The 27029-nt window shown below is 42.4% G+C and overlaps 2 protein-coding genes across 2 annotated transcripts in view; one reads left to right on the top strand and one right to left on the bottom strand.

Moving 5' to 3' along the window:
* The first annotated feature begins 6042 nt into the window (after positions 1-6042).
* Positions 6043-9830, top strand: ANKRD37 (ankyrin repeat domain 37). Its single transcript, XM_068278696.1, has 5 exons — positions 6043-6182; positions 6485-6637; positions 7132-7223; positions 7329-7540; positions 9583-9830. Exons 1-5 carry the CDS (start codon positions 6162-6164, stop codon positions 9591-9593), a joined length of 489 nt encoding a protein of 162 aa, XP_068134797.1. The 5' UTR covers positions 6043-6161; the 3' UTR covers positions 9594-9830.
* A 403-nt stretch (positions 9831-10233) lies between these two features.
* Positions 10234-27029, bottom strand: part of UFSP2 (UFM1 specific peptidase 2) — a 46989-nt gene continuing 30193 nt past the window's right edge. The window contains exons 7-12 of the mRNA XM_068278694.1: positions 26792-26938; positions 23806-23970; positions 20448-20572; positions 18862-18938; positions 16084-16208; positions 10234-11659 (exon numbers count right to left, since the gene is read on the bottom strand). Of these exons, the coding sequence (XP_068134795.1) occupies positions 11573-11659; positions 16084-16208; positions 18862-18938; positions 20448-20572; positions 23806-23970; positions 26792-26938 (726 nt within the window). The 3' untranslated portion in view covers positions 10234-11572. The remainder of the gene's footprint in view (positions 11660-16083; positions 16209-18861; positions 18939-20447; positions 20573-23805; positions 23971-26791; positions 26939-27029) is intronic.

Raw genomic sequence — 27029 nt, 5'->3', positions numbered from 1 at the left:
AATGATGAGCAGGGGACAGCAGACACCAGAGGGGGGCAGCAGACACCAGAGGGGGAACAGTGTACCCCAGAGGGGATGATGGGCAGGGACAGCAGATACCAGAGGGGGGGACAGCAGACACCAGAGGGGATGATGGGCAGGGGACAGCAGACACCAGAGGGGGGGGTTGGGGGGACAGTGTACACCAGAGTGGATGATGGGCAGGGGGACAGTGATACCCGAGGGGGCCAAAGACAGGTGGAAGGAGCACAGAATGCTGGAAGCCACCTGCTGGCATTGGTAATGAAAAGCAGCATCTCTCCAGCAAGGCACCCTCCTGGTAGCACTGTCTTCCTCTCCATATTAGGATGCTGTCATCCTAATGGCCAGCCAGCTGAGAGGCTCATTTCTTTGCGATCTGCTGCTATAGACAGGACTCAGCTGAAGAGCTGTTAAAGGAGCTAATTAGTTAATGGCAATACTTTGCAGTTTCTGTGATTTTATCAGAGAAGCCACTGGAGGACAGAGTATGCAGGGACAGAGGAGGATATGGGGGATACAGGAGGAAATAAGGACACAAGATGTACAAGGAAGGCACAAGAGGGACAATAATTGGGGCAGAACATATACAAGATGCTCCTGGACCATGAACGCACCAGGTTTAGTATAATTTTTTTTTCCATGATTTCTATGCTCTAAACTTGGGTGCGTCTTATAGTCCGGAGCGTCTTATAGTCCGAAAAATACGGTATATCATTATCTAAAATGTAAACAGAACAAATACTGTAAACCATTTAAAGAGGAACTTTCATCCCATTCAGTAGCTGATAACCCCTTTCTCATGAGAGATCTTTACCTTTTCTCAAAAAAAGTTCGTCTTAGCCGGCGAACGCAAACTACCCAAAGTTCGCCTGGAACCGTTCGCGGGCGAACCGATCGGGCCATCTCTACTGATAAGTAATTACAGCCATAAAACACTTTCCTGTCAGTAAATGGCTTCTGAGATCAGGTTACAAAAGCAACAGTGGTGGACTTACCTCCAGGAGATTTGATAAGACTTGATAAGTCTGATATCATCAGGGGGGGGGGGGTCTGTGTGGCTGATATTGTGGTGGAACCCCTCCCACAGTGTGATGTCATGACCATAGTCCTGACAGTTTGCTGTCTGTGAACCTCGTTGCATTGTGGGAAATAATGGCTTTTTCCAACTGCCAAGCAAGCAATACCTCCCTGAGCATAGAACTTTCAGTAACGAACATTCCGCACAGATCACCTGGCAGAACTAAAGAGATCACCACCTATGAGAAATTTTAGACTGTAAATCAGGGAGAGGAAATATTCTGCAATGGGCAAATAATTTATAAAATAATATTGTAAAAAAATAAGCACTTTTATTCATTGTTATTTTCACTACAAATCCTCCTTCAAAAAGAAATAGTGAAATCCATGTATAAACAAATACTTTACACTTTTGACTCTTCATAGTACTCATCTTTAGTAGGTATAACTGCTGAAAACACTCACAGCATTTCTCTCTACAATGGACATATTCTTCGGATAGATATTCCTGATGAAGAAATTCCCATATGTGTGTCGGTTGCTTTTCTTCACTCGCCAGTCCAGTTCATCCCAAACCAGCTCATTAGGTTTATGCCTGGAGACTCTACTGGCCACCCAATGGTTACAAGCTCACCATCCTGTACTTTTTACCTAAGATAGTTCCAGCTTAGCTTGGATTTCCATTTGGGTCATTGTCTTGCTGGAGGATGAACCCCTAGCCAACTAGGTACATACCAGAGAGTACTGCCTGGGCTGGATTTCTGGAGAGGCCACAAAAGCCTGAGCCTTGGGCGGCTGCAGCCCCAGGGGGCACCTGGACTTGAAATAGGGGTTGCTACAGTACAATCAACTATATGTTAAAGTGTACCAGAGATGATAAAAGATAAAATGTTATACATACCTGGAACTTCCTCTAGCACCATAAGCACAGATCACTCCTACGTTGCCTTCCTCAGTCTTCTCCAGCTCCGATACCGGGTCCGGTAACTTCAGCCAGTAGCGACCAGTCTGCAGCACGCAGGAGAGATATGTAGAGAGCACACTTCTCTTACGTCAGGCTGGTTGAAGTTACAGGACCCGGTACCAGAGCTGGGGGAAGACTGTGGATGGCGGTGTGGGAGCGATCCGTGCTTATCGGGCTAGAGGAAGCCCCAGGTATGTATAAAACTTTTATCATTTATCATCCCTGGTTTCCTTTAATGTGAACCTCTCTGACTGTTATACTAGTACCGGCGGGTGTCCAGCAAAGTAACTCACCTGCTTGCCCATAACTCCATACTATTTTGGAACTCTGCCCATCTGTAAAACTGCTGAGGCAGTTTTGGCCCGACATGTTTGCGAAGCTGTCTCCACCCCCACCTTTGTAGCCTCAGGCCGCCCCCAGCTTGGCAGCAGCAGCCTAATGCTGGGTACACATCATGTATTTTCCCGCTCGTACCGTGAGTCGATCGGGATCGATTCATTATTATCATTATTATTATTGATTTATAAAGTGCCAACATATTCCATGGCACTGTACAAGTAGGAAAAAAACTTGGGGTACATACATAATACAATGGTATACATCAAATATGGACACTGGCACAAAATACAGAATTGGTAATTACAGTGACAAATGTAATGTAACATGATGAATAAAATGTATAACTGATTGGTATAACTGATTGCAAGATACAAGATGAATAACAAAATCCATCCAGAGTAAAATATGATAAAACCAGGTTAAAAACTTGTCGAGGCGAAACACTTAGAAACAGATACTCCAACCAATTTGCCTGAGGAAGCGGGTTCACCTGCGAAATGCGGCACAATCTGGAGTTTTTTAAAGGACAACCGAGGTGGCATGTGACATGATAAGATAGACATATGTATTTATAGCGCCAAGCACACAGAATACTAGGGTGTGTTCCTTTTTTTCTTTCTATGCCTGAATGAGTTAAACATCAGGTATGCAAGTGACAGTTTCTGTCCGGGTCAGGACTGGTTCAGACTATAGCATAACCCTCAAGGGCCCTTTTCCACTAGCAATCGCTAGCGTTCGCGCTAAACGCTAGCGATTGCTGAATCGCAAGTGCTGGAAACTTCCCGGCGATTGCGTCCACGATTTTGCTATGCAATGCACTGCATAGCAAAATCGCGGCAAAGATCGCTCCGCGGTGCGATCGCGTTTGAGTCAAAAACGAATCGCGGTAGTGGAAATTACCTACCGCGATTCCTATGTTAAAAAGCAAACCGTATCGATTTCAAAATCACTAGCGGTTTGCGATTTTGCGATTCAGCATCGCAAACGCCGCTAGTGGAAAAGGGCCCTTACAGTTATAAAACACTTTCCTGTCAGTAAATGGCTTCTGAGGGCAGGAAAGAGATAAAAAAGTCAATAATTAATAGATTTGAGCTCTGGCATACTTCAATGAAGATGTAATTGAGCAGAGACAATGAAACAGTAAAAACTTAAAAACTAGATTGAAATATAAAATAAAACTGTGGGATTTTTTTAAAGTCATTTTTAAAATAGGGAGGATAGATACAATTGTTCTTCTCATCAGTTTTTTTTCACCTTGGATGTCCTTTAGTGATGATAAAAGCTGTTTTTATAACAGACTTATCAAGTCTCATTTCCTGGAGGTAAGGCCACCACTGTTGCTTTTGTAACCTGCCCTCAGAAGCCATTTACTGGCAGGAAAGTGTTTTATGGCTGTAATTACTTATCAGTGAGGGTTATGCTATAGTCTGAACCAGTCCTGACCCGGACAGAAACTGTCACTTGCATACCTGATGTTTAACTTGTTCAGGCATACAAAGAAAAAAAGTAACACAGCCTATTTCAGGGCTGGTTCACACGCGCGTCTGCCCGGCTTTCTGAGGTGTTGCGTTCGGCGGCGTTGCGGCAGCGTCGCGTTTGAGCTTTCAGTGGCTTTCCGTTGCAGTCAGTTTTCTCCCCCACAGGAGGACTTTAGCTACAGCAGACGTAGCGTCCAGGGTCGCTGCGAACGCCAGGGAAAATCGGGATCTGAACGCTGCGTTCGCACAAACGTCGGTAAAAGCCAGATACAAACGCTCCCATTCACTTGAATGGAAGTGTTTAACGCCGAGTCCCGAACGCCAGTGGTAAACGCAGGGCAGACGCTCTTGTGAACCAGCCTTTACTCTGTACTGGAGTCTCTATTTCATTGTTATTCCCAAAAGAGAAACTTTGTTGCCACTCAGTTAATGTGTGCAGTTTGTGAAAATGAGAAACAATTCAGCAACAATGTGCTGCATTTTTGTTTAGAATGTATTTTTGAAAACGGCACTGTTACAATGAAGGTGGGATTTCCCTTTGTGAGTTCCATATAGGAAACAGAAGTTTGCTTTCTTAACCTCTTGAGGACCATGGTGTTAAACCCCCCTAGTGACCAGGCTAATTTGTGCTTAATTGGCCACTGCAGCTTGCAGGGCCGTACAACTCTGCACACAAGTGACCCCCCCCCCCCTTTTCTCCCCACCAACAGAGCTCTCTGGGCTGGTGCACACCAAAACCCGCTAGCAGATCCGCAAAATGCTAGCAGATTTTTAAACGCTTTTTTTTATTTTTATGAGGCGTTTTGCTAGCGTTTTGCGGATTGCTGCTGCGGTTTTCAGTATAGTAGATTTCATATATTGTTACAGTAAAGCTGTTACTGAACAGCTTCTGTAACAAAAACGCCTGCAAAACCGCTCTGAAGTGCCGTTTTTCAGAGCGGTTTGCGTTTTTCCTATACTTAACATTGAGGCAGAAACGCCTCCGAAATCCAAAAAATGCCTCACCCCGGGAGGATTCGTTTCTGCAAAACGCCTGCCGCTCTGGTGTGCACCACCCCATTGAGATACATTGACCAAGCAGATCCGCAGCCGCAAGCGGATCTGAAAACGCCCGAAAAGCCGCTCGGTGTGCACCAGCCCAAAGTGTTTATTTTTATTTTTTTTACAAATATTTGTGTTTTTTTAAAAATATTTATTGCTATTTTCTTTTTCTTTTTTTTATTCTTGACAATCCCTCCCTCCCCCCAGCCGGCCAATCACGGCGATCGACTATCATAGGCTTCTGCCTATGGGAGACGATCGATCTCTTGTCCCCCAGGGGGACAGCCGTGTTTACACGGCTGTCCCCAGTACAGCGCTGCTGCTGATCGCAACGCTGTACATGTAAATACACGCCGTGTAACAGGAGACTGAAGATGGAGCTCCGCCCACCAAGCGGGAGATGCGCATGCAGCGTGCGATCTCCTGCAAACTGCTGCCCCAGGACTTTACCGCAATCGGCGTTAGCTGGTCCTGGGGCCCATTGGCGTGACGCGGTCGGCAAGTGGTTAAAACAGAAAGGATTTGTGATAATCCAGGTTGGAGTGAGCTCCAAGATGTCTCCCAAGGCATCACTGCTGAATACATGCAAATTAACCATTGCTGCCCTTGGAAGCTAAACACAGCTCCAGAACCGCTAGAATGCAATGATGTGTTAGTTTGTTAATTTGTACAGAGCCTCAATAATCCAACACAGTTCCAGATAGCTCCTCTCCTCCAGGATGACGGGCATGCAGGTGCAGGCAGCTATCTATACTAACACAGCGAGCAGGCAGAGACGTGACACTTCCAGGCACAATAATAAATAATATTGATTGCTGAACCCCGCCAGATAATGGGAGGCTGCGCATGTTTCCGCATCACTACACTTCCTCCCCCTACGTGCATCGCACAGCATCCTCCTGGCCGGCCGCCAGCTCCCTTCCCCCTCCCTTCATGTGCAACCTACAGCCAGCATCACACAGCCTACGTGCCTGCTCACTACCGCCTGCATGTCAGCCAGAGCGCCTAGCCTGGGACTACGTGACCACAACATAACAGCTGCAGACGGGACCCGCCCTCACAGCGCTCTGCGCCAATCACGGGTCACACATAAGACAGCTCTGCGGATCCAGCCAATCACTGCAATCCTGGGTGTGACTGAGCTCCATGTGCTGCTTTGTTTGAGTACGTGCTGCAGGGCGTAGCCTATGCTCTGCTGCGGGATTAGTAAAGGGAGATGCAGATGTCTGAGCTCTTAGAACGCTTCTGTCATCCTGGTGGAGTGGACTGTTCTTCTTGTATCTCTGCAGACATAGAGGAAGATGCTGCCAAGCTGCACAGAGGTAAACATCTGCATTATTCTAGCTAAACATGGCTCTGACTGTCCTCATATCAGCAGCCAGAAAAGGATTAACATGAAAGTGGGGCCCAAGGCAGGGCATTAGCCTTCGCTTCCCTCTGTAGTCTTTTTGGTAGTATGAAGTGAGAAGGGGGCAGAATGGGGACCTTGCCATCCACTAGGTAGTTGCCTAGGTTGCTTTGTGGATGACCCTGCTCTGTATACATCACATACTGTACAGCTCTGACTATTCAGCTAGGCATTTTTATAAATGGCGGTAATAAGAAACATATTCTTTTTTTTTAGGTTGACAGCCTGAGCCAACTGATGGAGTCAGGCTGGGAAGTGAATTCTCCAGGGGACAGACTGGGGCAGACCCCTGCACACCTGGCTGCATGTGGGGGACAAGCATTCTTTCTGTTATGGCAGCTACAGACTGGAGTGGACATACACCAGCAGGCAAGTTACTGGCTTCATTCTCTGCTACATATAATAGTAGTTTTTGTGTTGTAGTAGATCAGGGTGGACAGGACATTTATCGGTGCATTCATATTCCAGCAATAAGAAATCTGGCTACACTTTTCCCAAAGTGCTGTAACAGCTATCCTCCAAATACACTGTCACCCCATGGAAACTGCAGGTCATACACAGCTGTCACCATTGTGTATTCTAAAAGGGATGTGCAGTGATCTGTAACTGTGTCTAATTTATACACCTAAAGCCTGGTACACACATACAATTGTACTATTTCCTTGTAGTATAAGAGCTTATCTGCACGATGTGTTCAGAATACTGTATTCAGAAACTGTTGGCCCTCCTACTACATGGAGATTGAAAAATGTGTGTATGCACCTTAAACATAGTTGCTATATAAAAAAAAACCCTTAGTAACTATCTTGTATGATTACCTTTTTGTTTTATATCTAACCTGAAACACACTTTTCACTCTGCAGGACTTGCTTGGAGAAACTCTGGCACATAAAGCAGCACGATCTGGCAGTATAGAATGTCTGAGTGTGCTGATTGCACATGATGCTAGATTAGAGTAAGTATAAACTTTCATGTTTCGATCAGTGCTTGTTGCATAACAAATTGAGACATCGTAGAAGATGTTTTTCAGCTTAGTGATCATTTCATTCTGTCTTCCCAGTGTTTGCAACAAGGACGGGCTCACGCCTGAAGATCTGGCTGTGTTTGGTGGATTTGATGAATGTGCAAAATATCTTGCTACAGTTAAGCATACACAGGATATATTCTCCAGAGCGCAGTCATCAATGCACAACTTGAAAGATACAACAGCTGGTCTAAAGAGAGTTCAGAGCAGCACGGCTGCTTCATGTGGGAAGAGGCGACGGTCTGATGGCAAGTACTTATTAATCATTTATATAGCACATCACTACCTGTCCCTCAAAGTACACACTCCATAGCATAGTCTAGTGTTAATGTGGGAGGGAGACAGTAGAGTATTCTGCTAAGGCACAGTACTAACCACTTAGCCACTGTACTATTTGTGATGCCAATATATGTGCCATATGGGGTCAAGCAACAAATGTAAGAACAGCAGTGTGATAGGCAAACAGAGAGAATCATTCATTTGGGTATTGTAATAGATAACTGTCCATTATATACATAAACAGACCTATACATTCACTCTCCCTGTAGTTACTATCTGTACTCAACTTGTGGCCCCATGGGATGGGTGACTCACCTGCTAACCATGGTGACGTTTCCCTGCAGTAACCTCCCCCTAGGCCCCTTAACAATGGTGACCCTGCCTCGCAGCTGAATTCTTCAGTACTGAGGAATAATTCTAGGGAATAGGACTGCATTATTTGTGGCAGATGGGAGTGATAGCTAGCTGCAGGAACATTCATGTAGGATGCCAGAATGTTATGTAACTTAGTGAGACCCACACAAGCTAGAAATGACCAGTAAAGAGTAGTACTAGCATATAACTTACTCCATAGGGCCCCAGCTGCTTCATATGTGGCAAATGGTGTAGGACGCATCACTGCCAGCCTTTTTTAAATATATACCCGAACTTCAGCCACGCATCATACAATCTGATTGTACAGACTGGATTTCATTGGAATATGTTGTTCTGACATACCCTATCAGTAAACTAGAACTGTGATTAAAAATGTCACTTCTGACACCTAAGATCTAACACACTGTGTTCCTACAGTACCCCTAGGGCAAAATCACTGCATCCAGGAGAGCACTAGGGTTACCTATGGCTGGTGTCTGAGTACGTTGTCGCAGCTCTGTCTGGAGAGAATGCAGGAGCACTTTCTATTGAAACAGAGGAAGATTTTAAATATGATGCTGGAGGCTATATTTTAAGTTTCAGTCTATTTAGATATGCCTAATGCCTGGTGCACATCTGAACGTTTTCACTTCTATACAAAAACATCATCATATGGGACATGTCAGAAATAATTGATTTAACCTATCTATCTGACTGGAAATTGCATAGTGTGCACCAGGTATAATGCCTGGTACACGCCATGCAAGATAGATGGTCTAATAGATCATTTCCGACAGGTCCGATCTGATTTGCAATTGTTTTTCTGATCAATTTTGTATAGAAGTGATTGAGAAAAATCGATCAGAAAAACAATTGGAAATCGGATTGGGCCTGTCGGAAATTATCTATTGGACCATCTATCTGGCAAGAAATTGCATGGTGTGTACCAGGCATTAGACATTTTTACTGTTAATTATACATTGTGCCCTTTATGATAAATAGAGCAGAGTTGGTGATACTTCTATATACTCAGAAGTGCAGTGGGAGATGCAAGTTATATATGAATACAAAATAACAATCAGGGAAGCTGCCTACAGTGCATATCTGACATAACTATGGCCAGCCAGTGAAGCAGTGTGTGTCAGCATGCAGGGGGGACATGAAATATTTGTCACAGTCCTGTCCCATCAGTAAACTGTACCTGCTAACACATATTCAGAAATATAGAAAAAGGATTTTCTAGACGACCCCAATTCAGCAAAAGTTTGCAAAGACAATGCAATTACAGAAGTAATTACACAACCAACAGTTCCACTCTAGGCTTTCTTTGTACAGGGCAGGTGATAATAGTTGCAAGCAGGGCTGTGGAGTCAGAAAAAAAAAAAAAAAAAATTATCCGACTCCTCAGTTAATAACACCACCAATTTTGAATCCACATAACCAAAATGGGTCCGACTCCTCGCTCCACAGATCTTGCAGAGCTATGGAGTGGGTAGAAAAAGCACCCGACTCCTCAGTATATGAAAACTGACTCCAGGTACCCTGAATTGCTCCAACTCAGTCTCCACAGCCCTGGTTATAACAATGTATTGGAGAATATGTTGGAAAGTATCTATAAGTGATGAGAGATGTATAATGTGTCAAATTTTCTTCACAGGTTTAATTTAGATGTCCTGCTAAGCTAGAACAAGAAGACATCTGTGCTGAACTGTAATATGGCAGTGAAATGCTTCTATTGGGAGCTCTGACCGACTGGTTTACATTAAGCCGGATTACATATGACCTCTCTGCTGGAAGGAAGAGGCATTTCATTTCTGAAGCACTTGGTTTAATGTTTATTTCCTAGAATGTTTTTGTTTACATTTCTTTTGTACAATAAAATGTTTCATTTGTTTATTACATAAAGGTATAGTATCTTTACTGATATGAGGTGAAACAGGTCTGGTTTGCCTCAGGCAATGGAACATGATTACAAAAATACTGCTTTAAGGTTTAAAACAACCGTGTGACCATACTGGGTGATATAAACTAAGCAAATGATTAGTAATACAGAATGACGTTCTGCATGACACAAACCAGTAGAGTTGTAACGACCATTATTTCTATGGAAGTGCTCTGAGCTCCTGTACGACTTTAGTGGCCAAGAACAGCATTGGGGGACCAGAAAGCATTTAAGAGTGGGAAGGGATGAGGTAAAGCTTATCCCCTATCAGGTAAAACTGGGCTTTGCTTGCCAATTCAGCTACCTAACAAGCAAGTATTTTCACATCATATGCTCTGTATTCATTGTACACATGTGCTTCAGGCAGACACTTTATATGCTTTTAATAGAATTCTGTATCGTTTGAATTATGCATAATAAAGCTTTTTTTTAAAACATTGCAGTTTAGCGAAAAAGGAAAAAATAGCTGCATGAATTCACAGCTTATGTCCTTCATGGCATTCTCCATCTGCCTGCTCACGCCAGTCCCAGTTAGTCTGATGTCATTATAGGCTGTCAGTCTGTAAGTAGACATGGTTTCAGCTGGCAGAGCAACCACTTTACCTTTCATGCCCATATCCGTAAAAGAGGAGTGCTTTAGACTGGTTGGTTGTGAGCAGGAAATTGTCAGTCCATGACCAAACAGAAGGTATTTGCCATAATTTAGCTGTAATCGATCAAGTACAGTATCCCATGATGCTTCACTCCCAAATAGGCAAATCACCTCTTTTATGCCCCTAACAGCCAGCTGTATGCATGTTGGTGTGCCTCTGTTAAATTTATAAGCCATAAGCTTGTTGTAAACCAACGGTTCTGGATGTGTGCCTGGCTTTCAGGGGCATAAAGAGATGATTTGCATATTTGGGAGTAATGCATCATGGGAAAATGTACTTGCTCACTTAACGATTAACTATTGCAAATACCTTTTGTTGTAAGACTGCAAAAGTATATTTAGCATCGCTTTTTTTAGTAAGAAGATTTCAAATGCCACCTCATTATTAGTAGCATAGTAGCAAATTTGATAAAGTACACAGATTGGGCTGACATGTAGCTCCAATTTTCCTCTAATTCGATAAAATAATCAATACAGAAATTCGATTGCCCCGCAAAATTACCTGATGAATGACCACCTTTACAGAGAGCCTAGTTAAGAAGTGATGTCAGTGGCCTCCTCTCCTGTAACTGGACAAGCCAGAATAACACTACTGAAGTTGCAGCAGTGTGCCACCTCGCACGCCTCCTCTCCATAGTACAGAACAAACTACTCACCACAGACAAGCAGTGTGTCTGTACAATGATCTCTCCTAAACTATCACCCAAAATGTTAAGAAATGATTCTTTTGGGTGATAGTCTTTCTAGGGGTGTATGTACCTTTAATACTGATTACAATTAAGCAAGAGTGGTTTACAAATATGTGTGCCAGGCTTTGCCAAGCATTCCTGCTCTTATCTTGGGTGGAGGAGCAGGATATCTCCCAGAACAGACTCCTCCTGGAGGAGCCAAAAGGGAATGACTAAAAATAAAATATGCATCTCAAGTGATCGCTTGCGAATAAGAATTCTGTTGGCTCTGCAGAAATCTGATCATTCATTGACATGATTATAAATGGTCAGAAAGATCATCAACCCTCTGCTGTCTGTGGACAGCTTCACAGTCACTAACACATCAGATAAGTATAGGCCGCTGTGGTAGACAAAGGTTATAATATGCATCTGCACTCCAGAAATCGATTCCTTTCCATCCACACCATCCCTGCAGAAACAAACAGAAACTGTCACAGAACAGTCAGTAGTATTCATCACCAATTACTGTAGTGTATTCAGCTAGTCAAGTGTGATGCTGGATACACACGTTGAGATTTACCGTACGATTCCCGGGATCAAACGGATCGAATCGATTATTTCCAACATGCTCGATTCGGATTTCGATCGTTTCTGCCGTCGATTTGGCATACTTAACATGCAAATCGACGGCAGAAACGTGTGTATCCACCGACAGAACTAAATATTACTAAAAACAAAAAAAAACATTGTATGCAGCTGGGAATTAGCTCTCTTAGCTATGGAATAAGAAGGGTCCATTAAAGTGAACCAGAGATGACGTAGTGAGATAGACATGTGTATATAGAGTGGCAAGCTTACAGACAGTTATGCTGTGCTCCTTTTCTTTTTTCCCGGTCTGAAAGAGTTTATAATTAGCTATGGAATAAGAAGGGTCCATTGAAGTGTACATGACATGGTGAGACAGACATGTGCATATACAGTGGCAAGCTTACAGTCACTTGTGCTGTGCTCCTTTTCTTTATTCCCTGCCTGAAAGAGTTCATTATTAGCTATGGAACAGCCAGTCTTTCTCCAGTCAGGACTCGGTAGGCACACTGATAAATTACAGCTATAAAACACTTTCCTAAGCAGATACCTGGGCTTTTTACTGTGAGAGGAAAAGAGCATGTATTTTGCTCTGGGACTCTGGAGACACTGCAATTGAGCAGAGACTATGAGACATTAAATCTGCTTTGTAAATGTTTATACATAAAATAAAACCTTGAGATATCTAAAAGAGTCATTTTTAGGAGTAGAAGGGCAGATCCAATTGTTTATCTCATTAGTTTATCTTCATCTCTGGTTCACTTTAATTTTATACCACAGCTCCAGGCATAATAGTAGTGAGGGCACAAGCTCCACCCATCACCACTGATCTGGGCATAAAATAGAAGAAAAATTCCAAACTACCTTTTATTTTCCAGTCTCTTTATCTGGGTGCTGGAACAAGAAGCATTGTGCTGCTAATCACAGGCATGGCCAGGACTAGGCCCGACAGAACTAGAGGCAGAGATGCCAAAGCTTTTTCAATAGGCCAACACACTGCATATACAAAACACAGGGCACTTGATCGGTATCTGAAAATGGCTTCTGAATTTTTTGGTAGCTCCTACAGAGACATTTATTGGAGGATGGAAGCATCCCTCTTCCCACCTTTAGGATTCTCCCCCTCCCATCTCTTGGCCCGATCACCAGCCTAAATTAGTAGCTGGAAGTCTATACTGATGTCATGCGAACAGCTGCAATATTTAGGGCACTGAAGAGGTAAATGAGTGATGGTTGGTCTCTGCATTCTTCTCTTCACAACACAGCCACCCCCCTCCCATAGCCATGGGAACTTTTGTACCCATTTCGTGAATCCCCCCAACAGCATCTCACCTGTAAAATGGGGAGTTTCTGATTTGGAAATAAAGATAACTTGCGACTCACTTTTGCTAAATGCCATCAGCAGTAAAGCTGACCTGTCATAAGCAGACTTGCCTGGTTCAAGAACACCTCTTAGCCTTATTCACAAATCTGAAAAACTGTGTGTAGCAATTCATTCACAGTAACTTAATATGATTTTTTCCCCATTTTTAAATGAAAAGGTAATTTCCATTACTCAAATTTCATTTATGCCACAGATCTATGTATTAGCCAATGTACTTTCATTTTCAATTATTATAACTCAGCTTAGCCAAAGGTTTGTGTACATGGATTTTCCAGTAACACTTTATCTTACAGTAACTAGTAATAAGCCATATAAACATGGGACATGTGACTTTACTTCATAAGCCAGGGAATTACTAGCGAATTCCTCCTGGGTGAATCCAGATAACAATGTGCTAACTGCAGTATTTTTTACTCCTTTGATGCAGAAATAAAGCTATCTTTACATGATAAAGCTGCCTACACATTGCCAGGGTGTACACGTGACCCCTTTAGGGCTCTCTAGACAACTAGACAGCTACACACATGGGAGTGCTTAATTCCAGAACACAAAACAGTGCCAGCACGTGTTCCACCTGAGGTACAACACAGATCAGGCAAGGTTTGCCATTCACAAGAAAAAATGTGTTTTTCCTCTTACGAAATAAAACCGGTTTACATAATGTGGTAATAACACGAAGGGAGAACAAGACATTCTGGGGAAGTCCTCAAGGCTTGTAAGGCAATAGTAAGTTCCCTCCCACCTCCATCACAAAGTATATTTTTTTTAAATAGAGAGTATTAAAAGGGTGTGCCTCTCTTGAAAGCTTTCCAACCTTGTAATTTTTTTAGCTTCAAGACAGACTATCTGCAGTGACACAAGTTAAAGTATTCTGTTCAAGAACAAATAAGGGCAGGAGACAGTCCTCTCATGTTCGTTAGAACGGGATGTTTGTCCTGTCTCAGACATATTGGTGATGTTTCATAACATTCACATTTTGTGCAGCATTCCATCTACTACAAGTAGCTAATATCTGAGTTTGAGACCTTATGGCTTCTAGTAAAACAGAGCTATGTGCCATGAAACACATTAGGCCGGGTTTTGTGTTAGTTATGACTATTAACTTGACTTTTGTGACGGCTGTGTACATGTACAGCGAGATGTTAATGTGTGTGTACAGACATGGACCCGATTGGGCCCGGAGCCTGAGGGGAAAGCGGTATTATTATTATTATTTAGTATTTATATAGCGCCGACATATTACACAGCGCTGTACAGTGTATATATATATCTTGTCACTAACTGTCCCTCAAAGGAGCTCACAATCTAATCCCTACCATTGCCTTATGTCTATATTATGTAGTGTAAGTACTGTAGTCTAGGGCCAATTTTAGGGGGAGCCAATTAACGTATCCGTATGTTTTTGGAATGTGGGAGGAAACCGGAGTGCCCGGAGGAAACCCACGCAGACACGGAGAGAACATACAAACTCTTTGCAGATAGTGCCCTGGCTGGGATTCGAACCAGGGACCCAGCGCTGCAAGGCGAGAGAGCTAACCTCTACGCCACCGTGCTGCCCCCGTGCTGCGGTAGCTGGTTTATTTTTCCTTGCCTGTGTCCGGGGGTCCCAGCGGTGGAAGGAGTCTGTGAGGGATAAAGGGGAGGCCTCTTTAGGATCCAGAGGCTTCTAGTACCTCCTAGGGGTGGTTTTTCTCCTCACAGGTTTACTTTAATATAGCACCTGGCATGTGTCTAGAGCCTTGATTCATTAAAGACCGTTCAATGTATTGTGCACTGACAGCGCCAGTTAAAATTACCGCACACAAGTTAATTTTAACTCGCGCTGTCAGTGCCTTTAATGAATCGAGGCCTAGGTATCTGAAGGAGTTTTTGGATCTCAGGTTGAGAAGAAGCCTCAAGTACACCAGTGTTTACTTCTACTCATTAATGTAAAGTCTCTAAAGTATTTCCCATTATTTATGCTGTATTTCATAATGACTTTAAAATGACTAATGATAATGAATTTAGAAAGCCCTGTCATCCCTGAATACAGAGTACTTGATTACGCAAATATTAAAGAGTACCAAGCCCGAAAAGAAGACATTTAATGTAAAGCTCTGTTCTAGTGATGCAAAGATCGGTGGGTTCTAGGATTTGTAACTCACCTGCTTATCTGTAAATAATTATACATCTGAAGCTCCGCCTGCATAGCTGCGTCTCCACCCGACCCCCCCATCCCCAGCTCGGCAGTGGCCTAATAGGCGGATTCTAAGCTGGGGTGGGCTGCGGCAACACAGGTGGGGGCGGTCACAGAGCTCCAGAAACACTTTGGCCAGCCGTGTGTGTGTGGGCTAGTTTCAGACGTATAATGATTTGAGTTTTTTTTTTTTTTCAACCTTGGTCCTCTTTAACTTAGTGAACAAGTTTCCTGTAAACAGACAGCAGGTTAGAACACTTTTCTTTTACCACAAACTGAGTATTTGAATTCCTTAAAGAGAAACTCTGACCAAGAACTTTATCCCAATCAGTAGCTGATACCCCTTTTACATGAGAAATCTATTCCTTTTCACAAACCGACCATCAGGGGGCGCTGTATGACTGATATTGTGGTGAAACCCCTCCCACAACAAACTCTGAGGACCGTGGTACTCCTGGCAGTTTCCTGTCTGTAAACCTTGCTGCATTGTGGGAAATAGCAGTTTACTGCTGTTTCCAACTGCCAAAAAAACCATGCAGCAGCTACATCACCTGCCAACAGTAAAACTGTCACCATGTAATAAATGTCAGAATGTAAATCAGGGATTTAAAAGATTTTACAATGGGCAAACATTAACTAAATCATTTATACATAATTATTGTAAAAATGAAGCACTTTTTTATTACATTATTTTCACTGGAGTTACTCTTTAAGTACAGATTTTAGACATGATAAAAGTAGCCTGTACCTTTTCCACAATTGTCTGGAGATCTTCAGCTCCTTTGTAATGTGGATCGAGGATGAGGAACCTAATCTCTCCAGTGGTCTCGCTCCAGGTTACCCCAAGGATAGTATGTGCTAGAACACCTCCCCCTAATTATACAGAGAAAATAGGAAATATTCTGTTATGAAAAAACATTTTTTTGTGTAAAGATCCATCTACTCACTAGATGCGACACAAATTAGATTTCTAATTATTGTAGTTAAAATAATAAAGAACAAATCTGTTTGGCTAATTATTGGCAGCACATGGCTCTGTGCCTTCCTAAATTAAAATAATAAAATTGTTTGTGAAGACTTATACAACAACCAGCAATCAACCACAACATTAAATCCAGGTGAAGTGAATAACATTGGTTGTCTTGTAGCAATAACAGGCTGGCAAGGGGTGGCATGTATTAGGCAGAGATTGAAAAGTCAGTTCTTGAAGGTAATGTGTTGGAGGAAAAAATATGGACAAGTGTAAGGATATGAGCAACTTTGTGATGGCTACACAGTAGGTTTCATGGGTGTTCCTAGGTTACAGTGGTGAATACCTATGAAGTGTGGTCCAAAGGAAGACCCCCCCCAGTCAACCATTTACAGGGGGTTATGGGGACCTAAAGATCATTAATATATGCAGGGATCAAAGAACAGCCTCGTCTGATTCCACAAAAGAGTTACTGTGACACAAACTGCTGAATAACAAAATGACGTTCATGACAAGAAGTAGTCAGGATATACAGTGTGTCTCAGTGTGCCAGGTACTTACAATGGACATGTGAGCACTGGACCATATAGCAATGGAAGACACGTTAAACTTTTTATTTTTTTAAAGTGTACCCTAGGCAAATAAAATAATAATAAAATAAAAAACTAAAAAGAGGGAATCCTTTGATCCTGCAGAGGCTTCCCACATTATGCTCCCCCCCCCTCATTGTTGCTGAGTGCAGACCCTGAAAGGAATCCGCTAAGAGCTGGTCAGATTTCTGAACGTGACTGCGCTCTTCTCCATGCACGAGTGTGGTGATCCTGCGCCTGTGCAAGTACAGCTGCACCTATGCAGTAAGGCGGAGCCTCTCTCTGCTACTGCACAGGCACAAACGTTCTCATGCGGATACAGCATGGCCACATTCATGCATGAAGAGGAGCGTGGTCGCCATCTTCAGGAGAGTCCTGGGCACCAGGGATAGGGGCAAGGACAACATTGGAAGCCTCTGGAGGATCCAGGAGGTTTCCCTCTATCTAGGTAAACATGTTTTTTTTTTGCTTGAGGTTCACCTTGGGTTACTTTAACTGCTTCCGGACTGCGTTAGTTGAAATCTACATCCTGCAGGTGGCTGCGCGGCTCTGACAGGATGTAGATTTCAACTAGTCCACTGCACGCTCCCACCTATCTTGCCGCTCTCTTCCCACCGCAGTTCACTCGCCCCGCCATCTATACGATAGCAGAGCTCTGTGAGCCGGTCAGGAGCCTCTTTCATTGGCTCCTGACAGCGTGATCACTGTGAGCCAATCACATTGTTTTCATTGATGTACAGCGTCAGGAGCCAATGAAAGCGGCTCCTGACCGGCTCACAAAGCTCTGCCCTCATATCGATGGCAGAGAGAGGGGCCTGCGGCGGGGAGATAGCGGTGAGATTGGCGGATATGTGCGGCAATTCGCCAGTAACCGTCGTCTTGTGGTATCAGCAGTCTCTGGTCCTTAAGGAGCCAGAGACTGCTGGTACACAAGGGGTTTAATAAATAATGTGGATGGACTGTTGTGCATGGTTTATCTGTGTCTACCGATGCTGGTACTATCTTCCAACTTAAAGCACTTCTAGATACACTTAATTTAAATCTACGCCCTGTTTGGGACCTGTCATCTCTGGCAGGGTGTAGATTTCAATAAACGTACCGCACACTACCGCCGATCGCACTGCTCTTCCGTCACAGCAGCACACTCACTCTGCTGTCAGTAATAACAGCAGAACTCCGTGAGCCGATCAGGAGCCAATTTCATTGGCTCCTGATCCTGTGATCACTCTAATTGGCTCACAGTAATCACAGGGTCAGGAAATCGGCTCCTGCCCAGCTCTTAAAGCTTTGCTGTCATAGTGACAGCAGAGCGAGTGGGACTTAGCAATGGGAGAGTGGCGTGACATTGGTGAGCCCCATTTTTGTACCTGTAAGTCTCTGGTCCTTAAGGGGCCAGAGACTTCTGGTACTTAAATGGTTAAAGGATCTTCAGTTGACATTTTGGTGCCTGACACCCAAGACACCTCAAGCAGTTTTGCTCCAAGCTTCACCAGGCCAGAGCTGTTTTGGAAGCACAAGTGAGATCTATAGATCTACTGGGCAAGTGATTTGCTCTGGCTGATCAGTGGATGTACAGGAACAGTTTCATACTTCTTAGCAGTAGTAAATGCTGTGCTCTCCAGCAACCCAGTAGTGGTAGTGGTAGTGGATAGCACTCTCCCCTTGCAGCACTGGGTCACTGGTTCGAGTCTGGGCCACGACACTGAATAGAGTTTGTGTGTACTCCCTGAGTTTGTGTTTCCTCTGTGTACTCAACAAAAAACATACAAATTACGTGGAGTCCAGAAAGTTGGCCTTAGACTGTAATAGGGTGTCCTCTGTGGGATAGCTGGTGACAAGACTATATACTGTATAAAGTGCTGTGGAAGATATCAGTCCCATATAAATACTAGATAAATTATAAAGAAACTTCAGTGATGGCATGAAATGACAAACCCACATGGCAGCTAATGTGTCACATGCTTACCAATCATAATTGGTGTTCCTTCACTCTTGAAGTGGGTAACGAGATCTCTTCCTTTGGAGGCCAGCTCTGTACCTTGACTGCAAAAATCAGCTTGTCAATGACAACAGCAACTCTGAAATGCAGCTTTCTCAAACCCAATACTCTCTCCCTGAAAACACTGCATGCCGCCATCTCTAGGAAATAACTTTTTGAATAAAACTGTATATACAGCAGTGCTATTGTACAGAATGGAGTAACTTCTTGTAAAGAAAGAACAATAAATGTGTAAGCCAGTGGAGTTCTACTCTGGTTTTTAAAGGACATCTGAAGTGAGAATATGGAGGCTGACAGATTTCCTTTTAATCACTGTAAATTGCCTGGCTGTCCTGCTGATCCTCTGCCTCTAATACTTTTAGCAACAGACCATGAACAAGTATGCAGATCAGGTTCTTCTGACCGAAGTCAGAATAAATTAGACACATGCATGTTTAAGGAGTGTGATTAAGATACTATTAATGCCTAAAAGATCAGCAGAACTCCAGGCAATTGGTATTGTTTAAAATGAAACCAATATGGTAGCCTCCAAATCCTTCCCCCCTGTTTCAGGGGTGTGATTAAGACACTACTGATGCATAAAAGATCAGCAGAACTTCAGGCAATTGGTATTGTTTAATAGGAAAACAATATGGTAGCCTCCATATCCTAACTTTAGGTGTCCTTTAAGGGCTACTTGTCTGAACATCGCAAAAAGCTGTAACCCTTATAAGAGAACAACTCAGTCTCACCCATGAGTTAGTGAAATGAAACTACAGAACAAGGCTTCAGAGGACTGCATAACAGTACACACAAATATATAATCAGTACCCCAGTACTTTTTTCTTGCAATGCCTTAGAGCAAAGCAGAAAAATGAGCAGACAACAGTTCTTTCCATAATCCCATCATCATTAGGGCTGGTTTACAGGATAGACGCAACGTTTAGAATATCACTTTGACGCATGATAATTAGCCAGTTATTGTATTACGATCAACAACTAAGTTAAATGTAAATCTTTGAGCCTGACACGAATCTGGATGACACAAATGGATGAAACATGAAACAGAATTTAAAATAACAAAAAAAAGGATAGGAGTTGTCACATTGTCATTTCATATTTATGAAGAAGTTAGGTTGGATTCATAAGTATGTCCACCACTGAGGTGGTGCCCTTGTCAGACGTATAAAAAGCTTTAATATAGTCCTCATTGTTAGTGAAGGGCATAACAGCAAAGCAACAAACCAAATAAGTATTTGTAGACAACAGTGTTCTATACAGCAGGATTTTGTACATAGGAAGGTTGCTGTAAGATAGCATGTTTCCTGAATATGCAGTGCACGGTGCTGTAGCCCTCTTTACCAATCCGCACACTGCATGCATCACCCCCCCCCCCTCCTCCAGCTATGTACAATTGTCTGGTGGACAAAGGATGAAGTAGCACAAAAAGCAAAAACAGCTTTGAGTCCACCCACCCTCTCCCCCTTATCCTGGGCCTGTAACAGTCACTTTGGCTATTGCTATACTACTGCTGTACAGGGAAAATACAGTATGTGAAGTGGCCTGTTCCTCACCTTACAAACATGATTTTTGAGGTAATGCCGAACAGATGGTTAAGTACAAGCTGCACCTCTATAGAGCCAATCCACTGTCTCGATCCAACAAAGGCTGCTGGTTTATCTCCTACATCCACCAGGGCCTGTACAGATGAACGGAAAGGAGTTAAATAGTAACACAGAACTACATGTGCACATTTGAAGGGGTTGACAGAATAATTGTTTGTACCGGTATTCTGGTCATGTCCAAAAGCCCCACAAGCTAGGATACAGTATATACTCCCTTATTACAGATTATGTTCTTCAGATGGCCATTACCAAAGACTTTAAAATCTTTTTGTTGGGATTTAAACCAGGTTCCCTGAGATATGCTAAACACAAGTTGATTCAATTTATAGCACTATCAGCTAAGCTACATATACCATCTAATTGGTTTAATCTTGACTTAAGATTGGGATAAATCAGGGATAAAATTGTCTATATAATGCATTGTGAAAGGCTTAAAGTGAACCTGAGGTGAGAGGGATATGGAGGCTGACATGTTTATTTTCTTTTTAATAATGCACATTGCCTGACTGGCCTGTTGATTATCTAATACTTTAAGCTATAGACCCTGGACAAGCATGCAGATCAGAGGTCTATTGCAAATTGTATCAACTTTATTTATTGTATTTATAAAGCGCCCATATATTACAAATTGACTGGATTAGCTGCATGCTTGTTTCAGGTGTGTGATTTAGACTCTACTGACCAGAAAGATCAGCAGGACTGCCAGGCAGCTGTTATTGTTTAAAAGGAAATAAATAGGGCAGCTATCATGGGTCTCACAACTCAACTCAAGTTCCTTCTAATGCTGCAGTGACCAATACATCGGATTACTTCTGTGAGGTGTAGCAGCCATGGTTAGACCATAACTGTTCTAGTGAGGTAGTAAACCTAATATAGTAGCGTGAACCTATTGTGGGGGGTCTAACAATATTTATAGCCTTTACAAGAGTTCAGCAGAGAAACGTCATGCTTTAGGTTATTTTATCATTGTTGAGCCTTAGACGTATTTTAGCTGCTATGTTAATTTTGCTATTGTTATTTCATAGCTAGTTCAATCTCCTGTTGAGATAATTTAGGATAAGCAATCTACAGAGTTTGATATACAGGTTATAGAAATATACCAGAATATCAGATATTCGATTTTGTACTACATAAAAATGTCTCACAAGTATGCTAAGGGCTCTTTCACATTAGACAACGTGAGCAGGAGCCGGTTCCTGCACGCGTTGAATAGGCTGTGGTGTGTCGTCGGGAATTTGCGGTGCTATGCTGAGTAGCGGCGGTAGTAATTAATTAGCCCGACGGGAAACCGCTGATTCCTGATGATAAAATGCTCTTGGGTGCGTCGTACCGCAACGCATCGAAACGCAGCGTCGGGTGTGAAAGGTAAAATGAAAGTCTATGGACTTTCATTTTACCTTCGTCTGCGTTAAAACGCTGAAAAAGGGCTCTAGTGTGAAAGAGCCCCAAGGACTCATTCACACTGAGTGAGTTGCAGTGAGTTTTGATGCACTGCCCATAATGTGCATTTTACGAGGGAACATGAAAGTCCATAGACTTTCATTTTATTATTCACACTACAACAGTGAGTTGCTGTGCAGTGCATTTCAACTAATTGGGAGTTAAAACTCATGGAAATGCACAGCAACTCACAAACCCATTCATACGTTTTTAATTCATGCATTTTCATGCATTTCAAATCACTGACTAGTGTGAATGAGCCCTAAAGCTTTTCAAAACTAGAATAGTTAATTGTGCAGAATTATGTGTGCACATGTGAAAGGGTTTACATACACTGAATTCTAATCATTTTTATCCCACTTCTTATATGCTCTATTCTGGACATTAATTAAACCTGTTGCACAGCAATCACTATAAACCGCTGCAATTGTAAGACAGATTTACTACATTTCATAAAAATGTTTAATAGATTTGCACCTTCTGCAAATTACTATGAAAGAATATGAACCATCTAAAAACCACTTGTTTTGCAGGTGTTCCAGTCTAAGCAGCAGTTACCAATCTATTGCATATTTTCATTGACCCAACACAGTGAACTGCAGAAACATAAATCAAAAAGTCACAAAAAAGACAGCAGAAATCACTCAAATGGTTTGTGCTGGTTTAAGTCTCTTATGTTTTAGAAGAATAGCCGGGGAATTGTTGGCAGTAGTTACAATTCATTTTTCATGTGTGAAGAGGAGGTGCGATTTTCAGCACAGACAGAGAGGGGTAAAGGTTATGAAGCTTTAAAGTAAGGGCCTGAACACACTAGCGCTCTTCTGTCCCATTTTCAGCAACACAACTATGTTGCTGACTGATGCACGTTGCTGAAGAAAGCACAGAAGCAGACAGAACGCTAATGTCTTCCGGTACTAAAGGAGGCGAACCCGGCAGCGATGGGACTACAGCACATTCATGAAATGCCACCCATCAGTCTTTGTGTTTAAGACACTAGCTGTGCTGTGGAGTCCAGGGGTTGCTGTGGAGTCCAGGGGTTGCTGTAGTACAGAGTTGTGATAACAATGGCTTGAATAGGGTGTCAATAGGACAAGTCATTCACAACCCAGATACCCCCTGTACTGACATTGTGACCAGATAATAGTGGGACTGGTCTGAGCCAGCGCTATTTCACACTATTTCCTTTGCTGAAGAGGAACAATCCAACATCAGTGACAGCTTTACACATGGCAGACTGTCCTTCCTGCTACATTTTCATTCTCAGTATTATTATTATTTATTGTATTTATAACTTGCCAACATATTACACAGTGCTGGACAATATATAGGGATACATACAATGTAAACAAGGGGTGACAGAGAGGTAGCAAGCCCCTATACAACATAGCACAAGGTTATACATGGAAACAGGGTATAAGATGCATGATCATGTGATATTACAGAGTGTTGATTAAGTGCTGATTAAACCAGCAGATGAATGATGATTATTGTAGAAGGACAATTTACAAAGAAAGGGGGGGAGGAGTTGAACACTTCATAACCAGTGGGAACATTTTAGAAGCACAAGGTCGACATACAATTACCCTAGTTTGCAAATCAGCATATGACAGTCTGCTATGTAGATACTGGGGGTGATATGTCAGTATTATGAAATGGAATTCACTAGTGCCTCATTTTAAGATATCTTCAGCACAATTTCCATAACTACCAAATCTGCACACAAAAATCTATATAAGCTTCTAACTTTAGCTCACACTCAGCAATCATGATGTGAAGTACTGAATTAGAATGTTTTAAAGTTATGTTGTAGAGCCCCCTACTGTTAGAAACAGGAACAGTTTTAGTTTGTATTAGCAATGTAGCCTACCTGTTGAATCTCCTTATGTGTTGGTACAGGTTTGTCCGTATAACCTTGGTAGTTAAACCAGGAACAAATGGTCTGTAGAGAACGATAGGCACAACCCCAGCCATTGTCATCCATGCGGTCCTGCATATAGTGATGGTAACTGTATATTCCTTGGACCAAAGACAACTACAATGGAAACTCACTATTAGCAGCATAAACATTTGTGCATAAACTGAAGTTTAAAATGATACTTTAAAATGTAAACTTACATAAGATTTGGTCTTTATTTCTCTCAAGGTGGAAAGCATACAATTTCTACAAACTTTCACAATTTTTTAAAGATTATATTGAGACCACAGTCTAGGACAGTGATGGCTAACCTTGGCACTCCAGCTGTGGCGGAACTACAAGTTCCATGAGGCATTGCAGTACTCTGACAGCTCTAAGCATAACTCTGGGAGGCAGAAGCATGATGGGATTTGTAGTTTTGTCACAGTTGGAGTGCCAAGGTTAGCCATCACTGGTCTAGGAGATGTGTAGGTCGCAGATCGTGCTGCCCTGGAGAGGCAGAGCTTTGTGCTGTAGCTCCTCCTCTCCACAATCAATCTCCGTGGATCTCCGCCCCTCTCAGTGAAAGAAGACTGAGAGGGGCGGGGAGAGGTGGCGATCAGCAGAGATTGACTGCGGAGGAGGCAGAGCTACAGCGTAAAGCTCTGCCTCTGAGAGGAAGTAAAGCCCTGCAAGCCCGGGAGCTTTGCAGGGCTATTCCTCTGTAATAAATAATTCATTCAACTGGGGCATTCGTGCTTAATAGGATTTTATGACAAAAACAGGTAAAAAAGGACGTCAGAATCTCTTTAAAGGGAGTAAATGTAAATGAGTCGGGGAAGAGGAAGGAATGGGAGGGAACCTCAGAGCAAGCCTGACTCTTGCTGTCTGAAAATTTGACTTTCAGATTTTTCAAGGAGTAATTATGGAACAAGGGAAGGGGAGACAACACTTGGAGGTATGTGGATTATTATTTTAAATCAGTGTTGTCCAACTTGGCGGACATGCTCTGGGGAGTCTTGGTCTGGAGAGGTGGAACAGCAACATCCTGGCTTTGGGGGGTGGAGAAACAGAGGTGGGCATGGCAGAAGTAGTGAGAGGAAGTGGAGCAAACACACTGGCTACAGCAAGAGCTCTCGAGGGATGGATGCAGCCCGCAGGCCACCATTCGGACAGCCCTGATTTAAATCATTAATAATAATAATAATAATAATAATAATATAATGAATAATGTAGCTCCAGCATGAGCATACCTCTGTGCCTACCTTAGGTAGCTTTGCTTTGGTTCAGGTATCCTTTAAGGAGATCATAGATTATATCATCTTGATTGTACAAGCTCACCTCACCACTTCTATGTAATATGAGAGAAGTATCCATTCAAAGTACATCCACTCAATTTATGCTTCGACTACATAGATTTGGTAAGATTATACAATCAAGATGTCATCATTAATGGGCACCTTTAGTTTTTGGTGAAACGTTAAGAGTGCAGGACAACCAGGCATGTCTCAGAGGAGAACCGAGGAGACAGTCCTGCATTAAAGGTGCTCATAGAGACAAGACATTGGTCAGACAAAATGTCCATTACCGCCATGTTTGGTTGACCACTGGCATCTGAGGAATAACTGTTTGTCCACAACTCATTCCACCACACTGGGTTTTTGAATATGGAAATAAAGGCTGAGTGCTTCTATCTCAATGCTATTCCTGTGCATAACATTTAGAAGCCTTTGCTTCTTTTTTTGTCTTAAGTTAATTACTTTAGATTTAAAGAGACTCCGTAACAAAAATTGCATCCTGTTTTTTATCATCCTACAAGTTCCAAAAGCTATACTAATGTGTTCTGGCTTACTGCAGCACTTTCTGCTATCACAGTCTCTGTAATAAATCAATGTATCTTTCCCTTGCCAGACTTGTCAGCCTGTGTCTGGAAGGCTGCCAAGTTCTTCAGTGTTGTGGTTCTGCTATGAATTCCCCATTCCAGGCCCATCTATGCACACTGCCTGTGTATTATTTAGATTAGAGCAGCTTCTCTCTTCTCTCTTATCTTTTACAAGCTGGATAAATCGTCCTCTGAGCTGGCTGGGCTTTCACATACTGAAGAATTACAGACAAGGGCAAAGCTGTTTGCAGGAGAAAAAAGAGCAGCCTGAAACTTCAGTGCATGAGAACTGCAGGGAGAAAGAAACACAAATGATCTCTTGAGATTCAAAAGGAAGGCTGTATACAGCCTGCTTGTGTATGGTTGTATTTTCTATGTGTGGACATACAGTACATCAACCTACTTCCTGTTTTGGTGGCCATTTTGTTTGTTTATAAACAAACTTTTTAAAACTGTTTTTAACCACTTTTAATGCGGCGAGGAGCGGCGAAATTGTGACAGAGGGTAATAGGAGATGTCCTCTAACGCACTGGTATGTTTACTTTTGTGCGATTTTAACAATACAGATTCTCTTTAAGCATATACATTTTTAAAAGACGTATGTTACCCTCTCTTTTCCGCCTATTATTTATACAATAAATGTACTGGGGGGAAGGAAGGGGGGAGACTTGCACTCTAATATCCCCATGTCAGCACTCTCCTTGTTTTTTTTGAAACATTTGGATCATACACCAGTTTAATTGTCTTACTGGTCACACCTGAAGCAATTTAACCTTTCTATCTATTTTATCAGATCTGGCAATTATCAACTTAAATGTGAATAGCCATTTAATGATGAATAATCTATGAACTGACTAAAAGTTAAACGGCACTAAATAAAAATGGATTTTTAAAAAGTATGTAGGTCATCAAACAATGAGATTCCTAAGTTATGGCCGCCTTAACACTGACTCTATGAAAATCAACCCAATCATATGTGTTGATGATGAAGAGGACATAAAATGTCAGCATTAGCATCCACAATGCAATGGGTAAGCATTTTACTTTGTAGGTGAATATGATGATGTAAGTACTCACCATGCCTCCATCTATGATTGGATGATTTAAATGCACATGAGGGTTGCGGAGATATCCATCCTTGTACGAGTCATCTGGAAAATGATAGGCATTGGCTCTTTTGAAATATGGCCTATCCAATCGCAGGTTGTATTGTGCGTGTAATGCCTAGTAACAGAAATAAATGAGAGATTACAAATATGTGCACCTTACTAGTATACATTAATAAGAGGAAAAATAAAATAAAATTTACAAACCT

Source organism: Hyperolius riggenbachi, chromosome 1 (assembly GCF_040937935.1).
Source record: "Hyperolius riggenbachi isolate aHypRig1 chromosome 1, aHypRig1.pri, whole genome shotgun sequence".
NCBI classification, from domain to species: Eukaryota; Metazoa; Chordata; class Amphibia; order Anura; family Hyperoliidae; genus Hyperolius; species Hyperolius riggenbachi.
Note: the sequence above shows the minus strand (reverse complement) of the source record. Positions and strands in the feature narration are given on the sequence as shown.